At 36.5% G+C, this 12943-nt stretch overlaps 1 protein-coding gene across 7 annotated transcripts in view; it reads right to left on the bottom strand.

Moving 5' to 3' along the window:
- Positions 1 to 7666: 7666 nt before the first annotated feature.
- Positions 7667 to 12943, bottom strand: part of tead1.L (TEA domain family member 1 (SV40 transcriptional enhancer factor) L homeolog) — a 107072-nt gene continuing 101795 nt past the window's right edge. For all 7 annotated transcript variants that reach the window (XM_041589736.1, XM_041589737.1, XM_041589738.1 and 4 more), the window contains 3 exons: positions 10688 to 10828; positions 8832 to 8984; positions 7667 to 8526 (listed from right to left, as the gene is read on the bottom strand). In XM_041589736.1, the coding sequence (XP_041445670.1) occupies positions 8413 to 8526; positions 8832 to 8984; positions 10688 to 10828 (408 nt within the window). In that variant the 3' untranslated portion in view covers positions 7667 to 8412. The remainder of the gene's footprint in view (positions 8527 to 8831; positions 8985 to 10687; positions 10829 to 12943) is intronic.

The following is a 12943-nucleotide window of genomic DNA, read 5'->3' as shown; positions in this document are numbered from 1 at the left end:
ATGTGTGAATTTTTAAACTTCTAAAAATTCGAGTTTACTATTCCATCTATGATAAATCTGCCCCCTAATGTAACATCGATAAATTACAAATTTAAACAAACGAAATTGTTTCGAATTACTTTACATTAAATTCTTCTTTTAATTTTAACTTAAATTGACTGTAAAACGAATACATGAAATCATTTCAATTACTTTCAATTCAACACTAATTAATTAATGTTGAATTTACTTTAAATAAAAATGGAATACTCATTTTAGACTTTACATTAAAATGTAATACTTTATATTTAATGCAAATAATAAGAACAAAAAATGTATTGTTCATACTAGACTTTATGTGACGGTTAGAGTCACTTTGGAGTGAATGTATGAATTTTTAAACTCGAAAATTTGAATTTACTATTCGATCCTTGATAAATCTGTCCCCTAATGTAACATCAATAAATTACAAATTTAAATAAACAAATGAAATTGATTCAAATTACTTCACATTAAATTCTACTTCTACTATTCTACTAATTCTTGACTGTAAAATGAATACATTAAATAATTTCAATTACTTTAAATTCAACACTAATTAGTGTTGAATTTATTTTAAAAATTAAATACTCATTTTAGAATTTACATTAAAATGTATTACTTCATATATAATGAAAATAAGAACAAAAAATGTATTGTTCATACTAGAATTTCTGTGATGGTTACAGAGTCACTTTGGAGTAAATTCAATTTACTATTTGATCCTTGATAAATCTGGCCCCGAATGTAAAATCAATAAATTCCAAATTTATAAAAACAAATTAAATTGATTTGAATTACTTTACATTTACATTAATTTCTACTTTTAATTTTAACTTAAATTGACTGTAAAATGAATACATGAAATAATTTCAGTTACTTTAAATTCAACACTAATCAGTGTTGAATTTATTTTAAATAAAAATGAAATACTCATTTTAGACTTTACATTAAAATGTAATACTTTATATTTAATGCGAATAATAAGAACAAAAAATGTATTTTTCATACTAGAATTTCTGTGATGTTTAGAGAGTCATTTTGGAGTGAATGTGTGAATTTTTAAACTCGAAAATTTTAATTTACTATTTGATCCTTGATAAATCTGCCCCCTAATGTAAAATCAATAAATTCCAAATTTATATAAACAAATTAAATTGATTTGAATTACTTTACCTTAAATTCTACTTTTAATTTGAACTTAAATTGACTGTAAAATGAATACATGAAATAATTTCAGTTACTTTAAAACCCTAAAATTTTAATTTACTATTCGATCCTTGATAAATCTGCCCCCTAATGTAACATCAATCAATTACAAATTTAAATAAACAAATTAAATTGATTCTAATTACTTTACATTTACATTAAATTCTACTTTTAGTTTTAACTTAAATTGACTGTAAAACGAATACATGAAATAATTTAAATTATTTTAAATTCAACACTGATTAATTAGTGTTGAATTTACTTAAAATAAAAATGGAATACTCATTTTAGACTTTACATTAAAATGTAATACTTCATATTTAATGCGAATAATAAGACCTACTAAGTCGCATTGCAGTTGGCCAAAGTTGAAACTCTTTCACAAGGCAAAAAAAGCAACAGACGCAATAACAATTTAATGGTTTTTTATTTTCAATTGATACTGTAGGAATACAAATTCTCTAAAAAGCTACAAAAAATTCTACCACTATCAAGAAGGCATCAAAATCGGTCACTTTGCAAAGACATGAAAACACCTGCAGTAACTGACACAAAAATAGCATTTTAGAGTGATGAAATAATTGCACTTAACTGTCATAGATATTAAAGTAAATCACACGTACCGCGAAAAAGCTAGAATACACTTTTTTGTCTGTTTTTAATTTATTTTTTTCTTAAACAAAGCACCGTTAAAAAAAAAAAAAAAAAAATCTCAGCACACAATCCCTATAATTTCATATTACTATCTTTTCTAAGATAAATTCACTTTTAAAGCCGACGATTGAAACAGTTTTTATTTTCTTTAACGAAAAAAAAAAAGTACCAGTATCAACATAAAAACAAATAACACAAAATATATATATTTATATATATTGAACTGCTAAAAGCTTTGACGGATAAGGCCTTGACAAAAGTCTAAAAATGGTATTCAAAGGTTTAAAAACAGCATTTCTTTTTCTTTAAAAAGGGAGTAGAAACCAACAAGGCAACCTTGTCACCAACAAACCCCCCAGCAGTGCAATATAAAAAAAAAGAACCACTGACCACATAGGGAAAAAGAAGGCTTATGTCACACAACCATTTTGTACACAATACACAAAACAGGAAGTGACAACTCGTTTTAGTGCGAACGTAGAAACGGTTTACACACAGAGCTATGATAAGAGAAGGCTATTCAGGTTAGAAAGTTACAAAATTTTTTGTTTGATTATTTTTCAGGCACATTCTGTGTTGCGAATCAAACGCTGAAGTCGAGGCCCATTTAGGAGAAAGATAACAGTACAGTTACACAAACATAGAAACCATCATGGCTGACCTCCTGTGATGGGGAGGTCTTTGATTCCGGAGTGTAATGAAACAATGCAGAAAAACGAGTAAGAAAACACGCACAAATTCAAGAAAGTCTTGGGGTCGATAAAGGTAGCTGGTAGAACCCACTCACGTACTAGAATGAAGAATCTAGAACATCAACCTACGTTGGTGTTTCCCAAGAACGGGACAAATTTTGACCTGACTGAGTAAATGTCTTTTTAGGTTTAGGCAAACTAAGAATGCCCCGGCACAGATCCGATATTAAATATAGAAAAACCCTCTATTTTTGTATTATCGTATGATCCTTCTTAAATAGTTCAAGCTCTTCCAACATGAACAATTTTACATCTCTAAGCAATTTTTTTTATGTTTAAAAGAAATTACTTCCATAGGAAGAATCTCAACTATTTTCCTTAAAACTTTTTTTTTTTTTTTTTAAAGTTTTTCTACTTTTATACATCACAGTTCATATGTTCTATCTAGTGACAAATGTTCCCCTTCATGTTAGTGTCATAGTGTAAAGGAGACGGTGTGCTCTGTACATCACAACATTTTTTATCAAAAAAAAAATGTTGGTAAAGTCTCTTACAGCAGTCAAAAAACCCCCCCAAAAAACGATTTCCCATGAAGAATAAGAGGTAACTTACTCTTCTCTGTAGTGTATTTAAGAATTGTATGGTGGTTGTGTATTTTACATCTGCATCAACAACACACACAGCAGTGTAAAATAATCCCTTGGTTTAGAATGTTTAGGGTCCCTGATGTGAATAGGTTGTACAAACGGTTGTGCTTGCATTATTTTTAAATGAAAGCAATTGGGCGCATGGAATTTCAATTCTGAAACCCCACCTACTAAAACATAACTATTTTTATTTAAAAAAAAAAAAGTGACAAATATTCACTTGGTATGGGTGGCCACTAGCCCCACGCCTAATGAAATCGGTTAAAATGAAAGAAATGTTAAAGAAAAGGGCCACCTTAACATTTTTTTTAGGATGGTTGAAATAAAAACATACCTGAAGATTTATTTAAATTTTCTATTAAATGAAAGGAATGAAAACATTTTATTTTTTTATTTAAAAATAACCTGGCCTCATAATCTGATTTTTAGTGGCTGATTTCTACCAAGCAGACAGCATTTTAAGATGTTTACCAAACTTTAAAATGTAAGCTGAACTTCCCATTTAAATTCAACAAATCTGTGGGTGTCCAAAATCTTGTTCCTACAGTTAAACGGGGCAGTAAAGTCCTAAGAAGCCAAAACTATTTTTCATTTGTACAAGTTGCAAAAAGTACAATGTAGTTATAATACCAGATTCCAAATCCAGAGGGGCCCCCTGAACATGAAAATTGGGAACCTGGAGAGAGCCTACTGTGGGATGCTATACACCCTAAAATGTCATACATGGTGTTTTTGGATAGATGTTGTTAATGTATTACTACTCCCATGTTGTATATACACAGTCTTTGGTGGTGGCAGAACCTGGAGTCAAACACACTTTTTGAACCTCCTATATTAATATAAAGTAGTCACGTCTCAACTGAGCCCCCTACTACCTGTACCCCCAATTCCAAGGGCATAGAGTAGACATTTTAATGGAAAGATGAACGTGACTACAGACTCATTGCCATCTAGATGTTTGTTGCGAGTTTTTGTTGACCCAATAATCTTTATCCTATATGGTTTGAAAATAATATGGGAGATGAGAAGCCCCTTGTCTTATTTAAAGGAGTTATGGCTACAACAGAGAGATCTTTGCCAGACACAGCAATGCCGATGTCCACGGTAGCCAGCAGCTTCCACCAAACCATCCAACCAAAGGCATTATGGTGATCGGTTAATATATATATCTATATTTGGTCTAAAATTATGGCACTTTTTTAAGCTGGAATTCTTTTAAAATATGAAAGGCACATTTAAGATAGTTTGCTGAATCACTTGGTCAGGAGAATTTAGAAAGCAGCGTGGTTTCCTAGGGGGAAAAGAGAAATTGTAAGGAATTTGCAATGAAACATCCGTAAGAACAATGAGACAAGGCCACTGAATTCTATCCAGGCACAGAAGAGATAACATTATAATACTGGCACCTAAATGATTTAGCCAAGCCTGGGACTGGCACTATAAACAGCACTCTTACTATAAATTCTTAAAATGCAATGGGGTAAAACAAACAAACAAAAAAAAAAATGTCAATATTGGCTTTAGTAGAATTTCAAAAATTTGTCTGACAAAAATGTGGATAGGGAAAAAATTCATCCCCCCTCAACTTTCCCAAAGGTTCTCTTTAAATAGACAAAAGGCTGAATTAGAAAGGCATCAAAATAGAAATATTATAAATATCTTTTAAAAATTTTGTCTAATTTTTTGACTTCGACAGGATCCTAAATCATGAAAAGCACAAAAAATAAAATATACCCTCATTTTTTCTGCAGCGCTTTCACCCCTTTTCAATCAAAGGATGGAAATTTTCCCACTAAATTAAAAAAAAAAAAAATTCTGGTTTATCAGAAGTTGCTGATCCTGAGAAATGTCATATTAATTCAAAAATCAGGGAATTCGGATTTTGTAAGAATTTTTAAGAGAAATGAGAACGAGTTTTTTGCATTTCATGACTAGTTATGTAGTAGTGATGTGCGGGTCAGGGTTTTCAGGGTTTTCCGCACCCAACCCTAACCCACCCTGCTCCAGCCCGTGCTTCTGGGGTCCTTTTATAAACCCGCCCACCTATGACGTCACAAAAGGGGCGTGGCACGCAGACGCAAGACTATTAAACCGGAACCCGGAAGTCGGCATTTGAAGGTGGCGGGCGGGGAGAGCAGAAGAAGAGCTCAACCCACACCCGCCCGCCACCCACGAGGAGCAGTACGAGTTCGACCCAAACCCGCGGGTATCGGGTCGGCTGCACATCACTATTATGTAGTGTTTTGGATTTAAACTTGTAGTGTTTTTAATGTTTGCTCAGAAGAGTTTTATGTAGGGTATTATTGTCTTAAAACAAAAATATGGAGCATAAAACTTAAAAAAAAGGGTATAGAAGGTAATTCTCAAGGCAAATGTTACTATTTTTGTGCGAAATTAATTTTTGTGCACAAAAAAAAAAAATCAGTAAATGTGGGACGTTAAACATATAAATAGCAGAATATTCCACAACTTCCTGTTCTGAACAATTCCAGGGATCTAAGCAGGGGTGTCGATCGTTAAAGACTTCCCAAAATAAAATCCTCATCCTTGGTCAGCCAGAAAATAATGGGCAAAAACAACAGAGTTTTTGGGAATCTGCATGGATTGTTTGGTCCTTGCCTGGGACATATCTGAGGTTAAATTCTAAGGCACTGCTTCAAATGCTTTGGCAGTTCGTCTATAAAACAGGTCACAGCTAACGGGTGAAATTCTTCCAGCTTAGAAAAGAGCTCACAGTTTAAAGGCTACATTTCGTGATATTTTTCTTTTCAAAAAAATACAATATTTAAAGGGATTTAAGGCTTTTCAGGATGAACGTGTGCCGAGTTGAGGCCGTTTGAAAATACGGAAAATAACTTTTTAGACATGACACAAAATCCGGATCCAGAAGAAGTTTCTCTTCCCTAGAAGGGTTTTACTCAAAAGGGGGAACTGCCATGGCAATAAAAATGTACCCGAGCAATAGGGAAAGTTTTTAATAACGGTGATCATTACTACTGGTTTATTAATGCACTCATTTAGCCAAACGTTTGTTCCTGCTGCAAACAACTGACAGTTGGACATAACTGCCGACTGGAATCAGTTGGTTACAGTAGACTGATATAGGCAAGGTCTATTTGTTTGGTGAGATCTAACTGCACGGATCCAACGTTTTGACTCCCTGCAGGGACCATAATGGAGCCCTGTGCTGATCCGTTAGGAAACGCATGATATAGAACTGAATGTAGAACTCGCAGCAGGAAAAAAAAAATTGGAGGGAGGGAATGCACTAATAAAACATGTAGCAGCTAAACACAACTATGGAAAACCAATAACTAGAGATTATGGGGCAGATTTATCAAAGATCGAGGTAAATTTTCAAATGAAAAAAAATTCGAATTTCATGCTATTTTTCGTGTACTTCGACTAGGGAATAGTCCAAATTTGATTGAAACTGGGAAAAAATTTGAATATCGAACTGTCTCTTTAAAAACTAGACTTCGACCATTCGCCATCTAAAACCTGCCGAATTGCTGTTTTAGCCTATGGTGGACCTCCCAGAATCTATTGGTGGGCTTTGAAAAATCAAAGTTTTTTTTTAAAAACTTTGAATCGAATTCGATCAAATGCGGCCAAATACAGACCCATTCGATTGAAAACGGACCTATTCGACCGAAAAAACCTTAGATTTAATTTCGGTTTGTCTTTTTGAATTTCGAAGTTTTTTCAATTTGATAAATATGCCCCTATGTATGCACTGGAGTTCATGAGATCACATATATACATATATAGCAATGGCAGTTCAGATACAGTATTTTTTCTTAACAAATAACTTTGTGAAGGGACACATTTACTATTGGTCGAACATCGAGGGTTAATTAACCCTCGATATTCAACCGTCGAAGTAAAATCCTTCGACGTCAAAGGATTTACCGCAATTCTTTTGTTCGAACGATTAAATCCTTCGAATCTAACGATTCGAAGTGTTTTAATTCATCGATCGAACGTTTTTCCTTCCTTCCTTCGCTAAAAAAATACTTATAAAGCCTATGGGGACCTAACATTGGTGCTCGGTAGGTTTTTGGTGGCGAAGTAGGTGGTCAAAGGTTTTTTTTTAAAGAGACAGTACTTCGACTATCGAATGGTTGAATAGTCGAATGATTTTTAGTTTGAATCGTCCGATTCTAAGTTGTAGTCGAAGTAGCCAATTCGATGGTCGAAGTAGCCAAAAAAAACCTTCAAAATTTGAAGTTTTTTGCCTTCTAATCATTCACTTGAGCGAAGTAAAAGTGCCCCTTATTTTTGGTTTCATATCACCTTTGATTCTAATACAATTTATTTACTCGTATTAAAATCAGAATTTCTGCTGATGATTTCACTCCATTCTGTTTGAGGAGGGGACGGTGTTTAAAAGATAAAAATATTATCTGTAAAATGTTTTTTTAAAAAAAAAAGAAAAAAAAAGAAAAAAAAAAAGAAAAAAAAAAAAAGGTAAAATATTAAGCAAAACAAAACGTGATTTATTGCAAAGAAAATAAAGATCTCTGCGCTAGTAAAGGACAGTTTGATAGAGAACGTGCCGCTCAAGGGCTGGTTTGGCTGCGGTAACTGTTTATAACAGTGATCAGGGCTAGATTAACTCAACGAAGAAAAAAAAAAAAAACCCACCTAAGAATCCAAAGAATATATTTAACTTTTTTTTTTCCTCTTTTTAAAATAATTTAGAGAATTACAATCCGTGTGCATCTCCCTCAGGTAGTTAAAAAGAAACATTTCTTACATTCACACCATTTCTCTTTTAGCGTTTCGTGCTTGAATTGTCCAAGCAATATTTTTAAGTGAAAAGTTTAAAAAGGCTGAATTTTTTTCAAACGAAACGGATTTTTTCCCCCCTCTCTTTCTCGCTCTCCGTCCACCGGTGCAAAGTCTACTTAGAGTAGGATTCTGCACGATGTAGCGTCGCTGTGAAACGCGTTTGCTCTGCAAGGCTCAGCAGTGTGTCAACTCCTCAAATCATTACATTTGTTTTTGTGTTTTATCCTAAAGAAATAAAAAAAATCTTTACAACCGTAACGTTCTAAACAGATTATTTTTTCAAAAAGACTTGCTGGGTGAGACAGAGGCACTGCCACTTGTGTGAGGTTGAGTCTGTTTTCCGATGTGAAGGTTTTTGTAGTGTTTACGTGTGTAGGGGGCGACAGTGGGGGGGTCGCTCAATCTTTAACCAGCCTGTAGATGTGATGCTGTGCGCCGTGTTCGCTGTTTGAGACCTCGAATACACACGCCATGCAGAGCAGAGTCTCTTGTGTGTCTCTGTTCGTGACGACCTGAATAGAGAGCAATGTTAGACAGTACAGTAGAGATCTACAGAGTTTATAGCAATAACTCCGCCCCCTCCCAAGCTGCAGGACATCAGTTTCATAAATAGGATTGCCCAACTTCCCAGAATGCTTTGGGGCATGCTATGACAGCTGCACCCTCATGAGTCTGACAGCTGGGCAGTAAAGGAATTCTATGAACAGGACAAATAGAGGGCAATGGTTTTGGCCCTGTTACCAACAGAATATTTTTAGCAGGATCAGATCACATTACCAGTCACAACAAAACTCCCAGTAGCACCCAGTCTCCTTACCAATAAAATAGTGAAGTTTTCCAACACGCTGTTCATCATGTATTTCTCTGGTAAGTGCTTTAGCTTGTGGATAAAATTTATCATATATTCACACATCGGAGAGCGGTTTATCCTATATACAAATCGTCCATTCTCAAACCTTGCGTATTCTGTCTGCAGAGAAAAAAAGTACCAGGGGTTTCAAATGAGCAAATGTACAGACTATGAGCAAACTTAGGGACTGTTCCTGCTGAATTGTACTTAGTACAGAGGAATACCTATGCTGCCATAGTTTTATGGGATCTCTCTGTACAGACTATGAGCAAACTTAGGGGACTGTTCCTGCTGAATTGTGCTTAGTACAGGGAATACCTATGCTGTCATAGTTTTATGGGATCTCTCTGTACAGACTATGAGCAAACCTAGGGGACTGTTCCTGCTGAATTGTGCTTAGTACTGGGAATACCTATGCTGCCATAGTTTTATGGGATCTCTCTGTACAGACTATGAGCAAACTTAGGGACTGTTCCTGCTGAATTGTGCTTAGTACAGGGAATACCTATGCTGCCATAGTTTTATGGGATCTCTCTGTACAGACTATGAGCAAACTTAGGGGACTGTTCCTGCTGAATTGTGCTTAGTACAGGGGAATACCTATGCTGTCATAGTTTTATGGGATCTCTCTGTACAGACTATGAGCAAACCTAGGGGACTGTTCCTGCTGAATTGTGCTTAGTACTGGGAATACCTATGCTGCCATAGTTTTATGGGATCTCTCTGTACAGACTATGAGGAAACTTAGGGGACTGTTCCTGCTGAATTGTGCTTAGTACTGGGAATACCTATGTGCCATAGTTTTATGGGATCTCTCTGTACAGACTATGAGCAAACTTAGGGACTGTTCCTGCTGAATTGTGCTTAGTACAGGGAATACCTATGCTGCCATAGTTTTATGGGATCTCTCTGTACAGACTATGAGGAAACTTAGGGGACTGTTCCTGCTGAATTGTGCTTAGTACTGGGAATACCTATGTGCCATAGTTTTATGGGATCTCTCTGTACAGACTATGAGCAAACTTAGGGACTGTTCCTGCTGAATTGTGCTTAGTACAGGGGAATACCTATGCTGCCATAGTTTTATGGGATCTCTCTGTACAGACTATGAGCAAACTTAGGGACTGTTCCTGCTGAATTGTGCTTAGTACAGGGAATACCTATGCTGCCATAGTTTTATGGGATCTCTCTGTACAGACTATGAGTAAACTTAGGGACTGTTCCTGCTGAATTGTGCTTAGTACAGGGAATACCTATGCTGCCATAGTTTTATGGGATCTCTCTGTACAGACTATGAGCAAACTTAGGGGCTGTTCCTGTTGAATTGTGCTTAGTACTGGGAATACCTATGTGCCATAGTTTTATGGGATCTCTCTGTACAGACTATGAGCAAACTTAGGGACTGTTCCTGCTGAATTGTGCTTAGTATAGGGGAATACCTATGCTGCCATAGTTTTATGGGATCTCTCTGTACAGACTATGAGCAAACTTAGGGGACTGTTCCTGCTGAATTGTGCTTAGTACAGGGGACCTATGCTGCCATAGTTTATGGGATCTCTCTGTACAGACTATGAGCAAACTTAGGGGACTGTTCCTGCTGAATTGTGCTTAGTACAGGGAATACCTATGCTGCCATAGTTTATGGGATCTCTCTGTACAGACTATGAGCAAACTTAGGGGACTGTTCCTGCTGAATTGTGCTTAGTACAGGGAATACCTATGCTGCCATAGTTTATGGGATCTCTCTGTACAGACTATGAGCAAACTTAGGGGACTGTTCCTGCTGAATTGTGCTTAGTGCCCAACCTGCCATGATTTCATACCTCTACTTTCTCCACAACTTGTTTCCCGAACGAGCAGACTTTAGTAGAACAGGTTATCGTCATGTTTTCTGAACTCTCGTATTGACTCGTGACGCCATAAAACACCCCAGTGTCATCCTGGATATTGCAATTTAAATCCGCCTGCAGCAAAAAAAGGAAAAGAGAGTGAGAATGACAAAGACAAGGAAGAGAAGAAACCGGATTACACAGATTCAAGGAGGAACAGTGATATGTCTCCCGCTAATAAACATTATAGCCCTTATTGTACTTGCATGGGAAGAATGTATTTCCTTGTGCTCATGTGACTGTCTCTACTTCCTTCCTGTCAGTAAAGGAAGCAGCTTAAATATATTGCAATATATGGACAAACAATCCCTGTGTTGTTTAAAGGGTAAGGCATTTTTTAGTAGCAGTATGCACAAAATGTCTCTGTCTTAAATATATTGATAATGGGTTGAGTGCAGAGGACCTCTTGTAGTTGAGTAAAGGAAGCAGCACAGTCCTGCTTTATGGCAGAGGTTGTGATCATACACTCATGAAATCCAATATAAGCTCTCCAGATAGGATAAGATAATCAGTTTCTGGAAAATTAATTGCTGGCTGAAGACACATTATCTTAGTGCTATAAGATCTAAGGTCTTTAAAGGACAAGTAGATCTCCTTACTATGGTACATGCATCAGTGAAACAATATGGCTGCCCCTGGCCGTGCTATGCCTATATTTTTCCACTGCAGACTCGTTTTGGCTGGCCATACCTGCAGTGACTTCAAACCATAAACCTTTGGTCATTAAAGGAGACGGAAAGCTACCGAAGCAATTTATTGTCAATAGATTCGCTACAATAGTGGGAGGGAGGAACAAACTGAGCATGCTCAAGCCCTAACCCTGGAGGTTTAAGCTGAAAACAGGAAGTCTGATACAGAAGCCCATGAGTACACAATAGAAGGAAAGAAATGTGCTGTTTCTTTTGACAGAGGACTCAGAGCAGCATTACTTTGAGGGTTTACTGGTATATTTATATAGACCTTTCTGATAAAGCTTAATTACTTTTAACCTTTCCTTCTCCTTTAAGGCTGTTCCCCTTGCTGACAATGCGACCTCAGACTGCATTATCCACAGCCCGACTGACTACCTGCTGGCCATCATAAAACCGAAAATAACAATCCAGGATTCGGCCTTTTTTAGTAGGATTCGAATTCAGCCAAATCCTTCTGCCTGGCTGAACCGAATCCTAATTTGCATATGCAAATTAGGGGTGGGGAGGAAAATCGGGTGATTTTTTGTTACCCCACCCTTAAAGGACAAGGAAAGGCAAACAAATAAAATCCCATTTTTACTACCTATCTCCAATATACTTTAATTAAAAAATGTGTTCCCTTTTTATAAGAAACCTGACTGTATGCAGTGAAATTCTCCCTTCATTTACTGCTGTGGATAGGAATTGTCAGACGGTCCCTAACTGCTGAGAAGGGAAACAATCATACTTATGTACAGCAGGGGGAGCCCCCGCCTTACCAGCCATGCAGAATTTAAGCAGCTTTGTTTATGACGATCCCTAAGCAGCCCAGATCACACTGAGCATGTGCAGGGTCAGGGAAAGATGTATAACAAAGTTCCAAGATGACAGCCCCCTGTGGCCAACTTTGAAAGCATAAATCATTTGTTTGATTAGGCTTGTGGTGCAGTAAGTTCATGTTTATGTCTAGTATACAAAATACAGCATTTCTAGTCTTATTCTATTTTAGACTTTACTTGTCCTTTAATTTGCATATGCAAATTCGGAATTTGGTTCAGCCAAATCTTTCGCAAAGGATTCAGGGGTTCGGCCGAATCCAAAATAGTGGATTCGATGCATCCCTACCATGAACAAAGCAGCACCATCACCCCATATTTCCAACCTGCATTTTCGGGGTTACCTGACCCACTGCAGAACTATGGAATGACACAAGGAGGATTATGGCCGACTAGAGAGAACTATGGCAGCTTACGTAAGGCTGAAACTGCAGTAAGTAAGGAGAAGGGACAGCAGCAATAAGTCTTTTAGTATTGGAGGAACTTTTCATTCCCTCCTCTGAGAATAAAGTCCAAGTGTTCATCAATAAAAGCAACAAAATATCCAGACTTGCAGCACAAGTGGCTCAGGCTTTTGTCCCTGTGACAATGATTCTTAGCATGTGAGGGCCAATCAAGCTCAGTAAATGTGCCAGTGCTCTGTAAAGCCCAAAAGGAGAGTAGAAACAGTGTGGGCCTGTAGA

This window comes from Xenopus laevis, chromosome 4L (genome assembly GCF_017654675.1).
Source record: "Xenopus laevis strain J_2021 chromosome 4L, Xenopus_laevis_v10.1, whole genome shotgun sequence".
NCBI lineage: Eukaryota > Metazoa > Chordata > Amphibia > Anura > Pipidae > Xenopus > Xenopus laevis.
The sequence above is the reverse complement of the archived record's forward strand: the minus strand, read 5'-3'. Positions and strand labels throughout refer to the sequence as shown.